A 23745-nucleotide genomic window follows, 5' to 3' on the forward strand; every position below is an offset into this window, starting at 1 on the left:
CACCGCAAACACCAAGCAGCCCATCTCCAGCTGCCCCCCAGCAGTGCAGGAGCCCCAGGCCTGGGCTCACCCGTCCTGCGGAACCCATTATGGGTCTGGAGCCATCCTGTGGGCCTCAGCCTTCTCTCCCGGGACAAGTGTGTGCTTGGAGACAAAAGGCAGTTTGTGACCATAAGGCAGCTGAGGCCCTACTAGGGTTTGCGATCCAGCTTAAGACCTTTGCTCTGCTCCTGTCACCTGCCCAGGTAACCAGGGCCTTCTCTCTGCTTGTCCCTCGTCCGCAGGTATCGGCCATCCTGTTACCTTAAGGATAACTCTCTGCTGATGAACGCGGCCAAACGACATCATTGATCACTCCATTTCTGTTTTAAGGGCACTGAGTGACCCTCAGGCTTTAGAACAGGTCTGGCCTCTGGTCAGCACTAGTGAATATTTGTCGGATGAAATGTACGTAGTGTGTTCTCCTATCCAGGCAACAGGCTTCTTTGGGGTAAACTATAAGTACACTAGAATATCACGACTGCCTTGTCCAAGTGCGAAGTGCAACCATTACAAGTAAGAGGCGCACCACGCCTTGTGCTTCTCCCTTACTCCTCAGGGGTAACCCCTATATTACTGTTTCCTGGGATTCCCAGCAGACTGTCTGGACGTGTGTGCAGGGCTTGGAAAATGTACTGGATGGTTTCCTGTAAGTATTTTCAAGAAATGGCATCTGAAGACAGCACATCTTGTCCTGAACCATATTGTTTTCGTGCACCAAGGTGTCTTGGAGATATATCTGGGTTAATAGATTCTTTCTAATTGCTTTAGAATATTCCACTGCTGTCTTAGCCTTTCTGCTGCTGCTGGCCTTGGAGGTCGCTCTCAGATCTCCCGTGTCTCGGGCGGGGCTGCGGTGAGCATCCCGCGTGCCTCTCTGGTGCACCTGGGCAAGCGTTCCTCTGTAGGGCGCGTTGTCAGAAGCGGAATTTCTGGGGCAGTGGATGCACACATTTTAAACTGTATTTGGTACTACGGATAAATTGTTTCCCAAAGAGGCTATGTCGCTTCTAACGGCAGTGTCTCAGGTCCTGCTCTCCAGCTATCTTAAACTGTTCAGATTCTCACCTTTCCTCAGTTCTACAGAAAAAAAAAAAAAGGAACTTCCTTGGTTTAATTTCCATTCCCTAGATTGTTTTGGAGGGTTTATTTTTTTAAGATTTTATTTATTTATTTGAGAGAGAGTGAATGAGAGAGAGAGCACAAGCAGGGGGAGAGGCGGAGGGAGAAGCAGACTCCTCGCTGCACAGGGAGCCGGATATGGGACTCGATCCCAGGACCCTGAGATCATGACCTGATGCTTCACGGACTGAGCCACCTAGGCGCCCCTCCAAGGGTTTTTTTATGTTAATTGACCATTTGGTTAATTTCTGTGAGTTGCCTCTCAGTTGCCAGTCTTTCTGTGGGGTTGTTGGTCTTTTTCTACTTAGTTTGTCAGAACTATTTTTGTGTTCTGAGTTCTAATCCTCTACTTGCTGTCTCTTTGGCTTGTCTTTTAACTTTGTCTATAGTGTCTTTGGTGGAGTAGAAGTTTTTAGGTTGGTTTTTTCTTTTCAGATACGATGGACATAGAACATTATATTAGTCTCAGGTGTACAGCCTAACAATTTGATATGTGTATATTTGGCAAGATGATCCCCCCAGTAAGTCTAGTGAACATCCATCACCTCACATAGTGGTGGCAAGTGTTTTCTTGTGATGAGAACTTTTAAGATCTACTCTCTTAGCAACTTTCAGATCTGCAGCCCTGAGCTGGTTATCACCCTCACCACCCTGTATATGACATCCCCAAGATTTTAGTTTTGATGTAGTAAAATTTATCAAGCTGATTCTTGATGTCTTTGCTTTTTGTTTCTTAAGAAATCTTTTTCTGCTTCCAGTTAAGAGCGAACATCTTGCCCTAGTTTGCCAGGGAGGGTCCTGGTTTTAGCACCAACAGTCCCGTGTCCTGAGAATTCCTCATTCCCCGGGACAAACCAGGATGGTTGGTCATAAACATATACGTCATGTTTCCTTTCAATAGCTGAATAGGTATTTTTTTACATTTATGTTTCTAATCCCCTGTAATTCACTTTCATGAATAGTATGCAGTAGGATCCAGATTTTTAGTAGGGATTCCCAGAGTCAAAATGCTTAATCCAGGAAGCTGTGGATTCTGGGGGACGTGTCCTGCTCACGCACAGGGAGGAGAGATGGTCTGGAGGGGCGGTGGGGGCTTCGGGTGGTTTACTTTGCCCAGGCTCACGAAGCATATTGTGTCCTCTGAACCATAAATGGAAGCAGATTTTGGGCAAGAGTTTGTTTTCTGATTTCATAATGTATGTGACTTTGTTGATATGATTACCATGTGGTTATTCATTAATTAAATTCCTTTGAGAAGCAGCAACTCATAGGGGCCAACTATTCAGAAAAATCTAGATGTGTCTCCTCGCCACCCTGACTGCTCTCCACGGCCAGGCCCCCAGAAGGAGACCCTCCCCGTGTGCCGCCCAGACAAGCATCCTCATGACTCACTCACTCACTGTCAGTAAACTGGATTCCCCAAACCCCTCCTTTGTCTGAGCTTCATTAAGACAACCTGCTGCATTTGGGATTTCTACCAAAATTCAGTTGTAGGAAGTTCAGCTTTAAGGAAAAATAACAACAGCCCGCGCCCCTCGCATCAGCCTTCTCCGAGCCAGCCTGGCAGCCTGGTTGGGATGGTATGACTGGGGCCCGGCAGGCTCCTGGCTGACTCAGGCCCACACTGTGTACTCTCTGGTCTTGGGCAGGGAGGACGGGGGTGGGGGTGTGTTGCCCTTTGTAGGCTGGTGGCCTGCGTTACCCGGGAAGATGTTGTTTTGTGTAATTGCTGTGTTTCCAGGGAAGGTGACTGGTTCCACCTGTCACTGGGTATGCATGAATATGTGTGTCTTCATAAGGCCTTGCTCCGAGTGGAATCCAGCAGTCCTGGGTCCTCAGAGCTGAGACGCCCGTCTTCTCCTGCCCTTGGACATCGGCTCTGGGTCTTCAGGTGTGGGCTGGACCTCTGCCCCAGGTGTTCCCAGGTCTACGATTGCGGGTGGCAGATCGTTGGACTTCTCAGCCTCTGTGATGCACATGCGCCAGTCCCTGTAATAAGTCTAGTCACCTGTGTCTAGTATCTCCTGCCCTGTTTCTTTGGGGACCATGAGTCATACAGCTGATATGTTAGTTTTCTGGGGTCCCCATAACAAAACACCACAGACTGGGGGGCTTAAACAACAGGAATTTGATTTCTCACTGGTCTGGAGGCTGGAAGTCCAAGATCAAGGTGCAGGCAGCATTGGTTCCTTTGGAGGCCTCTCTTCTTGGCTTGTGGATGGCTGCCTCCTCCCATGGCCTTTGTCTTCTGTGTGCGCGTGCACCTGGTGGCTCTCTGCGTGTCCACATTTCCTCTGCTTCTAAGGATACTAGTTATACTGGAGCAGGGCTCACCCTACCGGCCTCATTTTATCTTAATTACGTCTTTAAAGGCCCTGTCTCCAGATACAGTCAAGGGCGTAAGTGTATGAATTTTGAAGGGACACAGTTCAGTCCAGACCAGCCTGCAAGTTGGGGCTTCTGGAGCTGGGAGCTCAGCTGGGACTGTGGGTTTCAGATCCTTGCTACATGGGCTGCACAGGGGAATGGGGGTCCCAAGAGGGAGCATCCTAAGAGAAACAGGCTCAAGTTCTGTCATCTTTAATGATTGGCCCTGGAAGTCACCCAGACTCAGGGGTGAAATCTGACACCCACCCCTCGGTGGGGGAGGTGCAAGGTCACATGGGAAGGACCTGTGAGGTGGGACGATGCTGTGGCCATATTTGGAAATTAGCATCTACCACCCTGTCTGAACGACCCCTTCCTCTTGCTGTTCCGAGCCTAACACATGCTCTTCTTAATTCCTGTGCAGCCCTCACCACAGTGTGTAATTGTGTGAAAAGGGTTAACCGAGCCAGCCTGTCCGCTCTCCTTAGAAAGTCCTGCTTGCAAGGCTGGCCTTCACCTGGTGCCCAAGCAGCTGGGCTTCGGGACAGGTCCCACAGTTCTCTGAAGGACCAGAGTGGCTCGCTGCTCTCAGCTGTCTGCACACCGTGCTTTAGGCTGAGCACCTGCTTCTTGGGCCTCTTGGTGTGCGCCAGGCAGAGCGCATCTGCAGAACCAGCCCCTGGTGCCAACTGTGGGTGCTGGGTCTCTGAGGGGCTTCCCTGGGAGACAGAAGTTCACAGGTGTTGTCAGAAGGAGGACGTGAGTGCTGTCAGCATGCCTCTGTTGGGAGCGATTTCTGGAAGCTTGTGCCTGGTTTCCCCTGGGCTTCACTCCGCACACCTTTTCCCTTTGCTGATGGTGCTCTGTGGTCTTTTCAGTATGATATAGTAAGTCATGGCTGTGCATCTGACTGTGTCTGGGCCCCTGGTGACTCCCCAAACCTGGAGGTGGTCCTCACGCAAGAGTCACGTGTTTGCTCCCCCATTAATGACCCGTCTTCCCTGCTCTTGCAGCAGTGATGTGCATAGCACACAGCTCGGTGCCTGGCGTGCATAGCACATAGTAGGTGCACTACCAATTCTGTGGCCCTACTGTGCACACGAGCGGCAGTTGGTGGCGGGAAACATCTTCTCTCCTGGCCCCATGGAGAGAGCCATCCTCAGAGCTCACAGCAGAGTCTTCCTCCGGGTGGCCTCTGTTCTGACAGAGCCTCTGGCTCCTCCCTAAAGGGGGCACCATGAGGCCCTCGAATCCCCACATTCAGTAGCACTTAACCTTCACAGGGCAGGAGGCAGCCTGGCGGCCTCTTCATATGGGTCTCTGAGTGGCTCCCATGTTCTCCTGAACACGCACCGTATTTTCAGACTGTATCGAATGATTTACATACCGTTTCTACAAGGAAACGTGAATGGGTGTGTGTAGACCGTGGGGCCCTATTCTCCATACCGACCCCATGTTCTGTGCGCAGGTTCCCTGAAAGACACCTGGCAGCCGCCTTTACCGAAGCCATAGTCAGAGTGTCCTCACCTGTCGCTGCGCCGCCCTCGGCCCATTCCTCTGGCCACAAACGTGGTCTCTGGGAAGGTGGGCAGAGTCCCACTGCCTGAGGAGTGTGCATTACAGATTTTGATGGGAGTTCTCTGCCACTTCCCCAAAGAGTAAGAACTAAAAATAGGCTGCACTAGATGAGGTTGCTAAACGAGGTAAGGGTTGTATCTCTCCCCTTGTGTCTAGTACCACGTAGGAATGGAGCGTTATCCGCCGACTGCGAGTCTCTTTACTGTAATTCTCACTCACTCAGATAACGAGGATGCCGGTAGGGCAGAGGCTTGCTGCAATTTTCTATTTCTATTTTTATTTTAATGGCTTTGTTGTCTGTGCTTTTTTCTATAATCCACAGAAAATCATGGCAAAGTTTTACCTCTGGGTTAAACATTGGGATAATAAAAAGACATACCTCTCTTATTTGTAGATTAAAGGGATCTCCAACTTGGAGAATTATGGTCATGGGTAAAAGTGCCACATACCTTACGCTTCTCACCTGCAATTGGGTTTGCCTGGGAGTCACCCTGGTGTGGAACCAGAGAGAAGCCACCGTGAAGTCACCCTGCGGGGACAGTGGTCATCACGCCGGCCAGTGCCAGACTCCAGGCTGAGTGCTGTACTCAGTCTGCTCATCCATCTGCACGTCTGTAGAGGAGCTATGACCCCATTTGACAGATGAGGAGAACCCAGCCTTGGAGAGATCGGATCACTTGCCCAAGGTCACACAGCTGGTGGGGCTACCTTTGAACCTGAGTGGTCTCCTTTGGCCAACTCTGGATTCCCAGCCATTTGCTATCCTGACTCTCGAAATCTGTGCTCTCTCCCGTCTGTTCTGGAAGGCAGTACTAGTTTTTAGTGCCTAATTTGAGAGTCTTTAATGGATGACCCAATTCCAGCTGCACCTTGGAGGTGCCCGCTTTGGAAACAAGGAGGCTGGTGGCAGGAAAGAGCCATGCTCCCCACACGGCACAGTGCGTGCCCTGCAAGGGGGATGGCGGCGGGGGGGGGGAGGGTCCACCATACCCGTCCGCCTCTGCAGCCTCTTCCCTTTATTTGAGCCTTGAGTTGACCTTGGAGGTGAGTGCGTCTCTCTTCTGTGGTCCTCTATGCAGGGCGGAGGGGTGCAGAGCCGAGCAGAGCTGGGAGAAGGACCCCTGGAGTCAGGTGGATGGCTGGTTCCGCCTGCACCGCTGTCTCCCCGCGTGACCTCCCCCGTTCTAGTCATGCTGGAGGATGACCCCAGGACCGGTGTCCTCAGCCGCCTGGGGGGATGGAAGAGAGGATGTGTGTATTTGTTTCCTATGGCTGCTGGAAGAAAGGACGGTGAGCAGCCTAGAGTAATACCCACTTATGTTCACCACCTTCCCTGGGTGTGAGTCCGGTGGGCTTGGCTGAGCCCCTGCCCTGGGTCCCGCAGGGCGAGATCAGGGATCTGCAGGTCTGCGCTCCTTACTGGACTCTCTGGGGGGGACTCTGCTTCCTGCTCACGAAGCTGCTTGGCAGGTTTCAGCTCCCAGGCTGTAGGCGGTAGGCCCGAGCTCCCTGTTTTCCTGCTGGCTGTTGGCAGGGATCACTCAGCTTCTGGAGGCCGCTGGTCCCTGGCTTGTGGCTCCTCGAGGCCAACAGTGGGGGCTGACTCCTCCTCACAGCTTCAAGTCCCTCCTCCCTCCCCTCCGCCCCGCCTCCCTTCCTCTCCTGCCTTCCCCTCTGCGTGGTGGGGCTCCAATGATGACACGGGGCCATCTGGATCATCCAGGATAATCTCCCCGTCTTCGGGTCTGCTCATTGTAGCCCTGATTCCGTCCACGAAAGCCTTCACAGCAGGGCCTAGTGGAGTGTTTGATTGAGTAACTGGGGGTCGGGAACCCCGGGGGGGTTAGCATCCTGCCTTCCTCACTTTGGGTAAGTAGATTAGCCCAGGGTCTGGCCCACAGGGAGCTGCTCAGTACGGATGGGGTGAGTGAGGTGACGCCAGTTCGTGGGACCACCTTGCCCCAGCTGCACGAGCGTGTGGGGGCTGGGCGGCTGAGTCCCGCTTGGAGGAATCCTAACACTGGAACAGAAACCTCCCTCTAACTTAGCACATAAATCCGTTGTTAATTATCTGTATTTTAATAGTGATGGTGTATAGGATTTTTTTCTTTATTACAGTTGTAGCTGCAAGATACATTTGAATGAGGAGTTGGCAGAATATAGAGTGTATCTGGTTCTGCACACTGCCCTGAATTTCCCCGTCCTCCATGTTGGATGCAGCGGTCCCCATGCAGCCCTTTGTCTCCTGGCCCCTTCTCGCCTCCCTCCACTTGACCTTCCACCCAGTGGCCCCATAATGTCCTGAGAGAAGTTAAATCCTGTCTCAGTCCTGTCTGGAGACCCTGTTGGGTTTTTTTTGTTCCTCCCTGGATAAAATTCATGCTCCACCCCATGGGTCACGAGGCCCTTTGAGTTCTGGGGCCTCTCTGCCCACCCACTCCCTGCTACCCAGCCCTTTCCCAGCTGCTCAAACTGCCCAACCTCAGGGCCTTTGCACATGCTATTGTCAGGAGCACGCTCCCCGGCCCCCCTGCATAATGCCTTTCACATACTATGAATGAGTGACAAATGAATCAATGCATGAGCAAATCAATCAATCAAACCCAACACAGGGTCTTATGTTCTCCAGGATGTTTCTCTCAGACCAAGCCTGGTGGATCTGTGTGGTCTTTGGGCCCCTGCCTAGATCTAAATAAAGGACCCGATTCTCGTCCTCACCGTCTCCTGTAGGTCCTGGTGGGAGCCAGGGCCAACCCCACTTGAGATTCCTGCACCTCTGTTCCCTCCTGCTGATAGCCTTCCAGGCCCATTGTCCTAAAACTCTAAGGTTCTCTTTTATGCCACGGCATGAGTAGACACATGGGTCCCCCGAGTAGCCCTGGAAAAGAACCAAGAGGGTCAGAAACTCTCCAGACTCCATTGTGAGACACCGGGAGTAGCTGCTGTACCCCAGGGGCTGACTGAAGTGTCCTCTGCTAAACACAGAAATCAGTGCTGTCCCCCCAAGAGGCTGCAGAAATCCCTGGTACTGGTGTGGGATTGGCAGGAGTCTGGTGGGGATGCTGAAGTCTGATTTCCTAAATGATTGCTCCCTCATGTTCGAAGTCCCTGTCGGCCCACCGGCTTGAGAACTCACATCAGTTTTAATGAGCGCCGGCCTCTGAAAGAGATCACGGCTTCTCTGAAAATACAGACGTTATCAGCATTATTTATGGGTTTGTACAAGTGGATTCTTGGGATTATCACTCCAGCCACGGGACTTAGGATGTATTTTTAAAGTACTACCTATAAACCTAGCGCTATGGATTTTCTGTAATTTATAGATCAACTCAGTGCTGTGTTTGGACTGTTACGGTGTAAAGCGCTCCGTCTGCCATTTCTATGACAGGGTGTTGGTGATATCAATCTGTTCTACGGTTAAGTCAGTCAGCCCTGCTCTGCCGTCTCCCACGGGAAGAGAAACATTTCTCTTCAGAATATCGATCTGGTGAACATATTAAAATGTACACTTTTTTTGGAGGAAGAATTAAGTGTTTGGGTGACAAAGACCATTAGTTAAACATGAATTACCTTTTCTTAAAAGGCAAAGAGTGAAATGACCTGACGGTTCCTGCAGCAAAAGCATAGCTGCAGAACAGGGGTAGAGGTTTGCCCTTTTATTCATCTTTTACGTGACAATCACACAAACGTTTCATGATCTCCTTCTCCCCACACAAATGAGAGCACCTCTGGTGGGGAGTTTGGGTGAGCAGCCGCTCCTGGAGGCAGCCACTTGGGCAGCAGGGGATGGGGCAGCCCAGAACCCCACGTCTAAGCACGTGCAGCGTGATTCTGGCATTTGGCACTGTTGGTATGCAATGTATCCACTTGCCCTGGAAGTAACCACACACAGATTCATTTCATTAAAAAAAAAAAAAAAAAAAAAGCCTCTATGTCACACCCCCCAGTTTGGATCTATCCAAGATCAGCCATTAGGCTTTGAGAGACATTAGGTTGTTTTCACTTTATCTGCCTTGTTTGTATCTTCCTGTGCATGTGGGTCCCCGTGGAGTAGATGACAGGGGATGTCTGTGCTGTGTGAGGGACAGGTTGGGTTTCGTCCTGGCAGAGGCAGCCAGCCCTCTTGCTCCAGCATTAGCTGGTCTGTCAGCAAGCCCGATGGGGCCAGGACTGGAGTTGGGTTCTGAGTGTGTTTGCCCATGCAAATGGCTTCAGGCTAGGCTGGGGTCACGGTGAGTTATCAGGCGGGATGGGAGGCATCAGGGATGAGCGGGCACAGCGGAAAGATGCTAGGGGTCTTGTCCTGTCGCTGTCACTTTTTAGCTCTGGGACCTTTGGTAAGTCACACCCTCTCGGGGGCTCACCTTCACGGTTCCTAGAAAGAGGACAGTGATGCCAGCCTCCCAGGATTGTGAATCACGCATGTCAGGTTCTCGGTAAGCCGTATGATTGCAGAAATGCAGTTGTTAAATCTTCCGTCATCATCGTCAAGTCAGTGGCTTTTGGGGGACTGAGAAAGCGGGTAGTCCCTGCGTGTGCCACTGAGGCTGTGCTTGATGTGGTAACAGCCTGAGCTCGGGAGCAGAGGACCTGGGTTCAAATCCTGCCTCTGCTCTCCAGGCAAGTACTAAGCAATTTGCGTCCCACTTGCAAAATGGGAATGTAGGAGGACCTCCCATATTTGGTGACTTTTAGCACTAGCCACATTAGTAGTTATAAAGTGCTTAGAACGGCACAGACTAAGGTCTACACGTAAAGTAACTGAAAACCCAGGAGCAGTGTCTGGAGTCGTAGGAGGTTCGCTCTCTGCACACAAGATCTGGAGGGAGGCCACCTGAGGTCTCTGTCTGCGGTAGCGGGCATGCCATCGTACGTGTGGTACTGCAGGGTCGCGGGCTGGCTGCCGAGGCTGCAGACCCCACAGGACACTCCGAGGCAGGAAGCAGGAGCCCAGCTCTCAGCAACGGTCCCAACAGCAAATGCCTTTTCTGTAAGTGGCCCTCTGGTCTGTAGCAGTGTTTCCCGGAGGCCTCGGAAGCCGGCCCCTCTCTGTTCATCAGCTGGAGACAGGGCGTGCCCCACCTCCCCACCAAACACACGCAGCAAGGGAAATGCATAGGATGTGCAGTGCCTGGAGAAAAGCTCCCCCGAGGGTCATAGCTTTGTGCTGCCCACACACCCCTGGCCCGGATTAGCCAGAGCCCACTGCGCTGTTCTCTGCTTTCCTGTAGGGAGTGCTCTCATCTCTCCCCTGGTTGTGCTTCTTGCCCCAAATCCATCGCCGCCACCTACCTGCTGACCCCTGGCCACCTGCATGTGCGTGGGGCGCCTTCGACAATATCGGAAGTCTTGCCCCAGACGGTGCGTTGCTATAGCACATATGGAGGTGTCCGGGGTGCTGGGCACTGTGCCCAATGCCCAGACCCAGAGAGTGAGGCTGTCCCCTCACTCAAAACACGGGGCACAGGGGCAGTGTGGCAAACCTGAGGCCACCCAGGGGAAGCCATTGAACCCCGTCTCATGCCTGGGTCTTCAGCTCCTGCTTGGAAGGGCTTTGCTGGACAGTCTGAGAGTGGACAGTACTCTTAGGAGGGCTGGGGGCATCGCTGGGAAGTCGAGGGTCTCCCAGGCCAGCTCTGGCTGCCGGTGCCTTTCGGTACGGAGAGCATGGTTGGTAAAACGGAGGGTTTTGTTTTAAAAGAGTTGCGTGTGTTTTTAAAAAGAGCCCTAGCTGGCTTTGCCTGAAGTAGCACCCTGGGCAGCCTTATGGATATGGCTGCAGGGGCAGACCCCATCAAGAATGTGGCCAAAGGGCGGAAGAAACCAAGTGCTAGGCTGAGTCCCCAGGCCAGGTCCAGGAGGCCCCTCGGGGGACGCGTTGGGTGTCGCTTCTCCGGTGGTCAGCAGAGGGCGCTGCTCCCCTCCTTACTGCCGGGCTCTGCTGCCCGAGATGCATTTGGCTGGTCCCTCGCTGGTCCCTTGGCCTCCAGTCCCCACCCTGGGGTTGGCCCTCTTGTCCCTCCTCCCTTGGTTCCCTAAGAGCTTGGACAGAGACGGCGGCTTGAGCTGTGATTTGTAAGGGATTGAGTTTGCTGGCTTGATTCTGTTCCTTTTTTTTTAAAAAAAATTTTAATTCCAGTGTAGCCAACAGACAGACTTACGTAGTTTCAGGTGTACGATATAGTGCTTTAACAATTCTACACACTACCCAGTGCTCCTTGTGACAAATGCACTCCTTCGTCCCCAGCCCCCAGCCCCACCCACCTCCCACCTCCCCTCTGGGAACCATCAGTGCGTTCTCTGAAGTTGAGTCTGTTTCTTGGTTTCTCTCTCTCTCTCTCTCTCTTTTTTCTTTAGTTCATTCGTTTTGTTTCTTAAATTCCACATAGGAGTGAAATCTTGCCATTTGCAACGACATGGGTGGATCTAGAGAGTATCATGCTAATAGAAATAAGCCAGTCAGAGGAAAATGATTCTGTTCCTACAGATGCGGGCCGTGGGGAGGCTGAGCCCTCCGCCCTGGAGTCGGGATCTCACGCCCACCGTGTGCGTCCGTGCATTAGCTCCGCCAACATGTATTTGCTTCCTGGGAGCCCGCGACATGCCAGGCACGTTCTTGGGTGAGCAGACTTGACCAAGATCCCTGAGCTCATGGTGCTGAAACCCCAGCCGCCCAGATTCTGGGGCTCCTGGAAGCACGAGGGGCGGGGGGAAGAAGCCGGTAGGTGCTGGTGTAACCATCTGAGCGCCTGCTGACTGTAGCCTCATGTTGGTGGCTGGCTGTGCCTCACTGCCCCGCTGCTGTGCCCTCTGGGTGCCTTTTACGTGTGTTTGGTGGACAGGCAACGGGGCAAGGGGGTCCTGGGAGAGGCACCATAGGGCGGGGTCAGCACTTGCCACCGGACCCCTGGAATGACCCTCGTGGAGCAGCCAGGCAGGAGTGACCATGCTCATTCTAAGATGAGGTGTCACTGGGGCTGTGGCTGGTAGCAGAGGGTCTGCGGGACCCTGGAGCTCGTGTCCCTTCACGGAAGGCCGCAGGCTCTTCCACATCATGTCTCATGCAGTTCGTCCAAATGGGGCTCCTGGTCTGGCTGCCCCCTCTGGCCTTTCGGTGACCCTCCCCACCCTGGAAACAGCATTGTGCCCATCTCGTTGTCAATATCAGATGTGACGGGCACCTTGACGTCCCTGCAGCCCAGATCCAGTTAATCATCAAAAGTCAACAGTCTGGGAGTCACCTGTGCCCCCCCCCAACGTCCCATCCCTCCATAGCCACTCCCTTGCCAACTTGCTGGGACCACCTTTGCAGCACACGGAATCTGGCCTCGGCACCCCCATGCCCGCCTGGATGGTTGCCAGCCCCCTCGTCCCTCTCCCCTGCCCGAGGTCCCTTCTCCATCAGCAGCCAGTGAGTGAGTTCTGGAGACTCACTTCTGCCATCAGCTGCTTTTCACCATCCTTGGAACAAAATCCAGACTCTAAGGAGCAGCACAAGATACTGCGTGGTCTGTGTCCTGCCCCTCTCTCCAGCCTGGCTTGCACCCCAGCCCCTCACTCTGCCTCTTTTTGGGGACTTCAGAGCCCCATGCTGCTCCCACCTCCTGGCCTCTGCCCAGACTGGTCCCTCTGCCTGGGTCCCGCTTCCTCTCTGACTTGTCTGGTTAATCCCCACGGAGCCTTCAGCTTCAGGAGGAGCATCACTTCCTCAGCCCGGGCTCCTCCCTGCCCAGGTGAGGTGTGCCCAGCAATGCGCTCACTGACATCCGTGGACTGACTGATGGCTTAGGTGTGAATCCTGTCTTCTCAAGATCACAAGCTTCACGAAGCCACGGACCAATCAGATTTTGTTCATTGTGATATTCCAGGAAAATCATGTGTTTTGGCACAAAATAGGTCTTAATCTGCACACTGTATGAGAATAAAACCAACTCTAGAGACATGTGTGGGTGAGATTGGGCTCCTTGCAGCCCCTTTCCCCTACTTCCTGATGACAGTGGACACTTCCTACACTTCCTGCGCGTCTCTGCCATGCCCAGGGTCACCTACACCATGATGTCCCTCCTGACTGCCCCAGGTAGAGGAAGACCTTCCTTTGGCCTTCACCACTTAGTGTTTGTTGAAGGGACAAATTTAACTGACTTTGGTTCTTTGTAGTTCTTGGAGGCCACTATGTTGGGGTTATCATGGCTGCTGGAGTCGAGAAATAGCTTTGGGTTTTCTGATTAAGGACCAGAAGGATGACCCCGGACAGGACTTTAGCCTGATTTGAAGCCCTGGGCAGAGACAGGAGAGGTTTTAGGTATGGTTACACTCTGCAAAGGTGAGAAGCAAACCCAGTCATCTTCAAATCCAAAGCCCAGCCTAGGTATCTTTATCTGCTGTGTGTGTGTGTTTAAAACAGCTTTATTGCAATAATGTATGTGTCATAAGGTTCACCTGTTTAAAGTATAACATTCAACGGTTTTTAATATATTTACAGTTGTGAAGTCCTCACCATAATCTAACTTTAGAACATTTAGAACATTTCTGTCACCCCAAAAGGAAGCTCCAAACTCATCAGCACTGTTTCCGCATCCCCCCCAAACTTCTAGCCCAAGGCAAGCACTCATCTGCCTGTCTCTGAAGGCATGTCGCGTAAATGAGGTCATGCAGTATGTCCTCCTTTGTGACTGGCTTCTTCCACTTGGAGTAACGTTTCAAGGTCCGTTCATGTTAGAGCAGGTATCTGTGTTCTCTTCCCTTCTAGGGCTGAATAATGTGACAGTGGGTGGGTACGCCACGTCGTATTTATCCATGTATCAGTGGATGGGCTTTGGGGTTGTTTATGTGTTATGCGGCCTTGTTGGTTCCTGTAAGGTTTCCAGCAGGTGCTTACAGGGATCCCGTTGAGGAGGGATAGTTGGTAACCTTCACAAAGATCCCTTGAGGATTCTCGAGGCTGGGACCTCCTGTGGACAGTGGCCTTCTGCCACTCATGGGCCAGATCCTCCCAGACTTCCGGCCGCTCCTGCTCTGGGGCTGACTGACTTGGAAGGTCGGTCTCTCCTGAAGGCACTTAGCCAGCAGACTAGTTTCTTTTGACCAGTAGCAGTGGTCACCTTTTTTTTTTTTCTTTTTTTACCTTTAAGCTATTTTTATCATGGAACATTTCAAAGCCGGAGAAAAATACAACGACAAGCTGCATGTCTCCTCAGCTCTGACAAATCACAATATTTTGCTAAAGCATATTTTTTAAGAAACGAAATCTTGGTTGTCACTCTTGTCTGCTGCCTCTCCACTCCTGGAGCAAATGCCAAGTCTTCTTTCATGTGCTTTTATTTTTTTAAATTATTTTTTATTTTTAAAGATTTTATTTATTTGAGAGAATGAGCACAAGCAGGGGGAGAGGCAGAGGGAGAGGGAGACGCAGGCTTCCCACGGAGCAGGGAGCCCAACTCGGGGCTCCATCCCAGGACCCTGGGATCATGACCTGAGCTGAAGGCAGGTGCTTAACCAACTGAGCCACTCAGGCGCCCCATCATGTGCTTTGGTGTCCTGCCCTTACGTTTCGGGGGGGTAGGCGAATGGCATTGCAGTGAAGACCAACTGAAGAGACTAGAAATTATCTTGGGTGGTGCACGGACAGGCATTTAGGAACATTGGCTCCCTTAAAATTTTTTTTTCCGTGCTGTGTCCTTCTGGTCGCATTAAGAACATCTCTGTTTGGTCCTGAGTGTTTGAACGCCTGTCCCACCCTTGCTCATCTCCCTTTTCAGTGAAGCTGGAGCCCATAGTGGACCTGGCTGGCGGGTCCCAGTCAGCACTGTAGTCCTTCCTGTAGATGACAGGGAGGCCACCTCTCTGTTGCTGGGGCAGCGGTGAGGGTTTCCTTTAAAATGCATGTAAGTGCCAAGAATTAATTTAAAGAATCATCTTTTTAAAAAGATTTTATTCATTTGAGAGAGGGAGAGAGCACACAAGCAGATGGAGAGGCAGAGGGAGAGGGAGAAACAGACTCCCCGCAGAGCGGGGAACCCGATGCGGGACTCGATCCCAGGACCTGGGATCATGACCTGAGCCGAAGGCAGACACCCAACCATCTGAGCCACCCAGGCGCTCCTGATTTAAAGCAAACTCTTAATGTCAGTAGCAGCACGGGTTCTGAGAGTGGTGGGGGGTCGGCAGATAGCTGGAGGCCCTGGTGCCCTCTTTCTTCTCTGGGACGCACCCCTGGGCTGCCATCCTCCTGCCACCCCGCTGCTCCATCTCTGCCTGCTGCTGACTTTCTCACCTCCGCGTGGGAGGTGTTGATGGTGTGCTTGGTAGGGGGTTCGAAAGCCCACCCGTGGGGCCAGGACTCAGCTTGGCTCTTGGGGGGCTGCCTGAAGACCCACTTGGAGACACCCTGGGCCAGTAGGCCTAGGCCCTGCCAGTTCTGGCTTGTGACCCGGGCAGGCCACTCACCTCTCTGACTTGCCCTCATGTCTGAGGTGAGGACTCTAGTTGCTCTCACCTCCTCAGGTGCCTTGAGGAGGAAACAATGCCCCGAGTAAAGTGCTCAGCCCAGAGCTGGGCACATCACTATCTGGCACATTTCTATGTGGATAAAAAGTATTTAGGAAAGTGTCCTCCCCGTTTCCTCTTTGTTTCATGGTATTGTCAACTGTAACTGTTTTGGGGGGCATCCCTTGGTTTGTTGGTGATCATTCTCAGCTCCACCCTCCCCTCTCATCCTGGACGACCCACTGTGGGGGCTGTTTCTGCATTTGGTCACTGCTGGATTCGTAATGCCTGATGTGGTGCCCAGCATGCACTAGACTCTCTGCGGGTTATTGGAATGAATGAATGAATGAATGAATGCACGCATGCATGCCTGCTCTGGAGGCTACTGCTGCTGACAGTCCAAAGCTGTGTGTGGAGCGAGCATCCATGTTATTTCCCCACTTCTTGGTTCTGTCCTTGGCCCTTCGTTGGGGTTCATCCAACATTGCCAGGGTGCTCCCCATACACCCCAGTCCTGCTTTAGGGGCTGACCAAATCTGGAGGAACAGCCCCCGGAAAGTCGCAGGCCCTGCATTGCTGTCGCCAGCCGTGGGACCCCTGGCGAGCCCCACCTCTGATCTCAGTTTCCTCCTCTGCAGCGGGGCCTGCCCCCTGGAGTTGTCTGAGGGGCTGAGACTGGATCACAGCATGGTAGCGTCTATGCTCGGCCTCTGCACACGGCCAGTCTTCGGCGGGAGCAGCCTCCCGCGGTGTCCCTGGTGAAATGCCCCCTCCTCTGGACACCTTCCGAGGCCTGGCTCTGTGCCACACCCAATCCTTCCCTGCGCCTTTATTGGGCTTTCCTCTTTTCATTACCTTTCCTGTCCCCCAGGCCTTAGCGGGAGACGCTGGAGCTGCCTGTGCCCCCCCCCCCACCATGCCACTATCTGGAATGGTGAGAATTGCTCATTAGCACTTTGGAGGGCACCTCTGTAAGTGGCAGTCCTAGGGGATGTCACCTTCACTGCCTGGCCCATCAACTCCATCTAGGCATCTGGGGGAGGCGTCCCTGGAAGGCACCAGGGGCCTGTGCTGCCTGTCTCTTCCCAGGCAGGGGGCTGAGGGCCTGGAGGAAGCAGGGTGGGCAGTGGAGAAGGGGTTAAGGTTGCAGGGATAAAGCTCTGGAGGGCACCCCCCCACCCTGGTGGAGTCTGGGCAGGAGGACCTACTGGCCTCCATATCCCCAAGAGAGGGAGGGCGGGGAGACAAGCTAGCTGCCTGAAGCTGCTGGTGGAGATTAGGCCCTGCCTCCAAGGGAGGCACCCTCAGGGTCTCCTCCCCTGCCACTGGGGAGGGGAGGAAGTGGGACTGGAAGCGTTCATGTTTCTAGAGCTCTGCTGGGGTGGGGGGTAGGCAGTTCATAACTCATGATCAGCCCCCCCACCTCCCTTGGGCAGGCGGCAGGCAGCCCAGGTATATGAGACCCCTCCCCATCACGGCGCTGGCTCTCACTCCCCTCTCTCGTGACGTCATGCTCCTCTCGCACGGCATGATGGGAGAATCCTAATGTTTTCCAACAGATGCTCCAAGAACAGCTTTCAGATTAAAGCAATTGCAAGAGCAAAGATTTTCCTTTTTCCCTTTTTTTTCCCCCGGGGGGGTGGGGGGTGGGGTGGGGGGAGGGAGCGCCCCCAGAAATTCCTGGACATCACCCCCTGCCCCAAGCACGCAATAAACACTGACAAGAAAAAGTTTTTATTTCCTGGTTCAACTTTTTTTTTTTCCTGGAATATAGACTGAAGAATGGGAATAAACACGAATAAATAGCAGAGCGAGGCCGCGCGCGCCGGGATGCGGCTGGCTGCAGCCGCGAGGCCATTGTCTCACCCTGAAGCCAGTCTGGCCTTGTCCCCCGGCTCCTTCCCTTTCCCTGTCCTTTTTGATTTTCCTTTTTAAAAAGACGCCCCCTCCAGCCCCCTCGCCTGTGACCTTGGCCGCCGCGGATGCTCTGATTCCAGCACCTTGCCCCCGCGCCGGCCAGGCCCATGGCCGCGTCCGAGGACGGGAGCGGCTGCCTCGTGTCGCGGGGCCGCTCGCAGAGTGACCCCAGCGTTCTCACCGACTCCTCGGCCACCTCCTCCGCCGACGCCGGGGAGAACCCAGGTAACCGGGCCGGGCGAGGGCGGCCGGGCAGGTGGGCAGGCCGGGGGGCAGGCGGCGCTGGGCTCGTCCCCGGCGCCGCTCCGCGCCGCGCTCTGCAATCGGGGAGCCGCGCCAGGACCCGGGCGCTCGGGCTCCGCAGTTCGCGTCTCCAGGAACGCGCCCGGGTCGCCGCGGAGCCCTTTGTCCGGAAAAGAACCGATTTCCCGGGCAGAGCCGGGCGCTCCGCATCGGCCCTCCTTGCAGGCTTGTGGGCTCCGCGGTCCCCTCCGAGGGGCTGCCCTGCCTTGGGTGCTGACCAGTTGGGGGAAGAGAGTCAGACCTGTGGCCGCCTCTGCCAGCGCTGGCTCCGAGCTCTGCCTCCCTCTCCGGGGCGGAGGCCCCGGCGGCCCCGGCCCGGCAGGGCAGCGCTCCCGCGGCCGCGGCGCACGGGGGCTTCGGCTGGACGCCCAACTCCGGCGGGGCCTGGCGCACCTGGGCGCGCCCGCCCGCCTCTCGGGACAGGTGTGCCCGGCGGAGCGGCGAGCAGGGAGATGAAGGGCGTGCGCCAGGACGGAGCCCGGTTTCATTACATTATATGGACTTTGTCCGCTCCCCCGCCCCCGCGTCAGCGTCGATTGTTTAGGTGATAAACCCGGTTACAAAGGCGTCTATATGGCTTGATTGATTACTTTCCAGAGAGGAAGAAAGGCCTAATAAAGCAGGAGGGGGTGGGCTGCGCGGGGCCTGTCACCATGGAGACGCAGGAAGCAAAGTGATCATTAAAACCTTTCTCCACCAGAAGGCAATTTTCACTTCACAGAGAGAAGTCTGAGCTTCTGAAATGCAGGGTTCAAAAAAAGAATCAAAGCTGATGTTTTGGTATCAAGGTGCTGGACTCAATTTCCTATCTTAGAGAAGCACAATCCCCTCATAGATGATGTTTCGACCCTAAGTTGCCCTTACCTTCCTTAGAAGACTTATTCTCTCTAAATGCACCGGCCCCAGATGGGGACTTGATCACGTTAAACAGTGGGCATCAAAATCAAGATAATCCCCGGGGCTGGGGTGAACGCAGGCTTTGTGGGGAGGGATTCCTTCACTTAACTGGAACACATAGGAGCTTTACTCTCTAACTACAAAGGGGGACCTATTAAAGGCAGCTCTGGGCACGACGGCCCAATTTGAAATTTTAAACAATAAACCTATGCAAGGCTTGTAAGATTTCTTTGTTAGGACTATTGACACTGTGTCATTTGGTCAAACTAAGGTACCAGCCAGAGGAAATCCCTGGCTTTTCTACATCTGGGAGGGCAAGTTAATTTCCTTGGAGTTTCAAGCAGAGCCTGCCCTAAGCCGACCCTTAAGGCTTTAATTAATCCTTTTATTAGGAATCGGGGATTAAGCCTTCAGCACTCCATGATGGATTGGTTTTCTCTGTGTTGGAGATGCACATCCATGATTGTTCCAATTATGGAAGTTGAGTGGCTCGTCACGAGAGAATCCTCCCCAGCTCCTTTTGTCTCCCTGGCAGTAAAAGGAAGCAAACTTGAAACGGAAATTATGGAGGATTTAGCTTTTTGGCTGTCTGTGAGTTGATGCCTCCGTGGGTGGGAACCGTGGGCTCGGCAGGTGGCTGGGGCCAGTCCACCAGGGAGAGGTGGAAGGGCTTGGGTGCTTACATGGTGCCGTGGGAGGGCAAACGCCTGAGTTAGTCTCTGGCTCAGATGGTCAAAATGGGACCCTGAGAGCAGATGTCTGCGGTGAAGAGTCTATAGCATGTATAATTCTGTGAGTGGTAGAACCTTGCTAAAGATACTAAGCAATTAAGTATTTATGGATTGTGTTAAGCAGAGGAGTTCTGGCAGAAAGAGAATCAAAACCTTCAAGTTGGAAGCAGCCCGGGAGCTTGAAGCAGGAAGGGTGGACTAGGGGAGCATTTTCTTTTAACAGCCTTGCCTGGTTGGCTTGGCATGCTTGCATACCTCTTTTGATGGGGAACTCATTTCTTTCTGGTGCGGGGCATGCTTTGCTTTGGGCAGACCTATTTAAAAATTCTTCAGATGGCTTATTGGAGGCTGCAGTCCATCAGTCCTGGTGGGATCGTCTCATGGTGTGTGTTGCTGGGGGTTTCAGAGAGCTTGCTATTTTAGGGCAGTTATCACACTGATCTGCTCTTTTCTTCAGTAGGGCTGAAAAGTCCCAGCCCTCATCTTGACCTCCCTTCAGGATTTCTTCATTTGTCCTCCTGCTGCTCTAAAGATCTACTCCTGAAAGGTGAAGCTGGTGCACCAGCTGTGGAATAACCCAGTACAAAGTCAAGGAGAAGAGTTGCCTCCTTTCGTCCGGGTTCTAGATTTTTATAAAACAGCCCAAGGTTGCATTACCCTCACCCCCCAAATGCATTTTTTTAAGTAGGCTCCATGCCTAGTGAGCCCAGTGTGGGGCTTGAACTCACAACCCTGAGATCAAGAGTTGGACACTTAACCGACAGAGCCACCCAGGTGTCCCCCCCCCCCGAATGTGTTTTTCATGCATCAGTATTCTCTTAGTAAAAACTCAGAACATTCTCGGAAAGATAAACTATCCCTCTGTCACTCTTCAGAGGTTCCCACCGTGATGAGTTTAGAGGAGATCTTCTGGACCTTTCCTGTAGGTTTATAGCTACATGTTCTTGGAAGAAGGCATTAAGAAAACCCTGTGTATAAGGTTCTTCAGCTCGTGTTTCTACTCCACACTGGGTCTTGGAGCTCTTGTCACATGGTGTATCTCTATCTCCCTCTCTTTTAATACCTGCGTAGTATGCCAAGGAATAAATTCTTCAGTTTCTATAATTGTGTTGTTTCTAGTTTTTGCCCATCACAATCCCCTTGGCTGTGGGTACCCAGGCAAAGTCTCCTTGTGCTCCTGTGTACATTTCCTTTAGGGTGTGTCCCATCTTGTGGGATGTCTGGGTCACAGGGGACCCACATTTTCTTTCTGTGGTACTGCACCTTGGAAAATGTACCAATTGACATTCTTTCCGGAATCTCTGAGAGTGCCCTTTCTCTGATGGCTTGCCAACATCTGAGGTCATCAGTCTCCTTCCCCCCCCCCACAAAGAGTGACCAGTGGTGGCTCATTGTGTTAATTTGTGGCTCCTCGATTGCCGGTGAGCTTGAGCAGCTTTTTGTGACCTTATTAGTGCATCAGATCTCTCAAGTGGCCACGTCTGTGGCCACGGGCTGTGTGTCGGGGCGAACGGTGCTCCCCAGGGCCCATCCTTCTAACTCTCTCCGTCGCACCATCACCGCGTTAGGGATTCTGTGTGCATCTTTGCCACACTCCCCTCTGTGAATCTCTACTCTGCACCCACAGGCGTGGCCAGGCCTTCTCCCCAAATTGCGCTTTAAACAAGGGAAGGCAGCACACACATAAGCTTTCCTCCTTCCGCGGAGTTCCTACTCACGGGGACTTGACGTGGTCCCACCTGGAGGCTTCCTCCTTGTCCAACCCGTGCCACTACTCAGCCTTCTCCGTCTCGTCCCCTGACGGTCCTTGCCCCGTCGCTTGTCCCTCTTTCTGACCCTCCCTTCCCCCGGACTCTGCTGCTTTTCCCTCTCGGGCTCCCTCCTCCCCCAGCTCCTTCCCCTCTTCCCGGCATAGCACACTGGGGGTCCCTGCAGGCCCGTGGCTGCCTTCTTTCCCCATGCCCTGCCCTCTGGGTGTCTCCTCGGTTCCCCAGTGCGGGACCAGAGACTGGCCTAAGAGTCAGCTGGGGCTGCCTTTTAAAACGCTTACGCGGGGCCTGGCCGTTTCCCTTTACAACGAGTCTGCTCTGGAGGGCCAGCCAGGTGGGGCACCTTTGATTGAGGGCGGGCTTTCTCAGGCTTGGCACTGTGGACGTTTGTGGCCAGTCCCTCTCTGTGGTAGGAGCCGTCCTGCGCACTGTAGGTAGAATGGTTAGCATCCCTGGCCTCCACCCACTAGATGACAGTAGCTCCCCAACCCCTAGTTATGACAGCCAAAAATGTCTTCAGACATCGCCTGGCGTCCCCTGGGGGTAAAATGGCTCAGGTGAGCTCACCTGGGGAGCCCCTGAGTCTAGCACTCAGCCATGGCCTCAGTGTCTCTGCTGACAGCTTCCACGTGTGCGTGTCCCTGCGTGAGTGTGTGGGGGGCCCTGCCCTGACCTCTCTGACTCCTGAGCTCCGGACCTCTGTGTCTTGCTGTCCTCTTCCCATCCTTCAGGTCTCGGGCTGATGTCACCTCCTCAGAACGCCCTCCTTGTCCACCCGGCTAGATTAAAGGAGATGCCTTGCCCCAACTAGCCCCAATCCCGTCCCTCAGCTCTGATTTGCTCGTGGCGCTCCTCTCTGCCTGGGATCTCGGGGTCTGTCATCCATGTGGCGTGTCCCCCTCTCGGCCCAGAGCCCAGCACGGACCTCCCATGCAGGAGGCTCCAGCGAGCATTTGTGGAATGAATGGATGCAGGCAGCAGACACCAGGGTCTTAGCTGACGAGGCTTGTGGCTGGTCAGCTGGACCGGCCACCGTGGAAAAGCAGCTCAGGCGCAGCCAAAGGGTGGCTGGGGGACCAGCAGCTGCAGCCTTCTGCAGGGGCAGATCCACGTCTAGAGGGAGAGAAGCCATTCAGAGCATCCTGTACCCTCCTGAGCTGCACACTGACACACAGACACATCCACCTTCCTCCCTGGGGAGCACTCTTGCTGCTTTCCTTTTCCCTGTCACTGGCCGCTGGGAGCCCCTGCCACCTCCTGGCTGGACCCTCAGTACTGAGTCCCAGGTCTTCTCGTACCCCTGCCTGGTCCAGCAAAAGGCAGGGCAGGAAGTTTTCCGAAGTGTAAGCCCCCTCTGGTGTCTCCTTTGCTGCAGCCCCAGGGCCCGGTGGTGATGAGGGAGATGCTCCCCGTTTCTCGCCTGGTGGCTCTCCCACGGCTCCTTGCTCTGGTGCTCCCCTCCCGAGTCCCGAGTCCTGGGGACGTCCCTGTGGCCCCTGGCAGAGTGTCCGTGTGGCTTAATTAGCAGCAGAGCTATGCGGTAATTACCTTGTCAGCTTCTTTGGGCTTATTAAAAAGAAAAGCTGCATGCTTTAAAAAGATACGGAGTTTAAAAACTTAAAGTTTTTTTTTTTTTCTGATGGTAAAAGTACTGCACAGAAAAAGATTAGATACTTTTGAAATTTCTGTTCCCCGCCCCCTTCCCACCTGAAAGCCACACAGAAGCCATGAGCAGGGAGGGCTTTGTCGGCATGAGGAGGTCAGGCACCAAGTTCAGGGCCCCGGCTTTCCCCCTCTCCACCCTGCGCCCCTCTTGATCCATTGCCAATTGCCTTCTCTCTGTCACTCTTTGACGTGATCTCACTGATTTATTTGATAACCTAGTTTATTATGTCTCTCCCTCTAGACAACGCTGTCCAGTACCGTAACTAGCGACCTGTGGCCATTAAAATCTGAGTTAAATACATTAAAATTAAAATTTCCTTTCCTCAGTTGCACTGACCACAGTTTAAGAACTCAGTAGCCACATGTGGCTGGTGGCTGCCAAGTTGGATAGTGCAGATCTGGAACATTCCATCCCCACAGTGCTGGGCAGCACTGCTCTGGACCGCAAGCCCCCCGAGGGCTGGGCCTTGTCCCGTGTCCTCCTGGTTATGTTACACTTGGCTGTTTCCCAGTGAATGTTTGTTAATTGGTTGAGTTCACCAGAGTGGGATTGTCATGGTCCAGAGCTCTCATGCTAGAGAGGCCCTTGGCCTCCTTCAGTCTGATCTTCTCATGTTGTTAAGGGGAGGGTGTCCAGGGCGCCTGGGTGGCTCAGTCGGTGAAGCGACTGCCTTCGGCTCAGGTCATGATCCTGGAGTCCCGGGATCGAGTCCCGCATCGGGCTCCCCGCTCGGCGGGGAGTCGGCTTCTCCCTCGGACCCTCCCCCCTCTCACGCGCGCTCTCTCTCTCATTCTCTCTCTCTCTCAAATAAATAAAGAAAATCTTTAAAAAAAGGTGGGGAGGGTGTCCAAACAGACCATTTCCTATCCAC

The 23745-nt window shown here is 53.6% G+C and overlaps 1 protein-coding gene across 2 annotated transcripts in view; it reads left to right on the forward strand.

The window, feature by feature from the left end:
* The first annotated feature begins 17099 nt into the window (after positions 1-17099).
* Positions 17100-23745, forward strand: part of PHACTR3 (phosphatase and actin regulator 3) — a 207372-nt gene continuing 200726 nt past the window's right edge. Inside the window, exon 1 of one of the 2 annotated variants that reach the window (XM_027623330.2) lies at positions 17100-17733. In XM_027623330.2, the coding sequence (XP_027479131.1) occupies positions 17616-17733 (118 nt within the window). In that variant the 5' untranslated portion in view covers positions 17100-17615. The remainder of the gene's footprint in view (positions 17734-23745) is intronic. The other variant, XM_027623329.2, reaches the window with a different exon arrangement.

The sequence above is a fragment of the Zalophus californianus genome, chromosome 8, assembly GCF_009762305.2.
Source record: "Zalophus californianus isolate mZalCal1 chromosome 8, mZalCal1.pri.v2, whole genome shotgun sequence".
Taxonomy (NCBI): Eukaryota; Metazoa; Chordata; class Mammalia; order Carnivora; family Otariidae; genus Zalophus; species Zalophus californianus.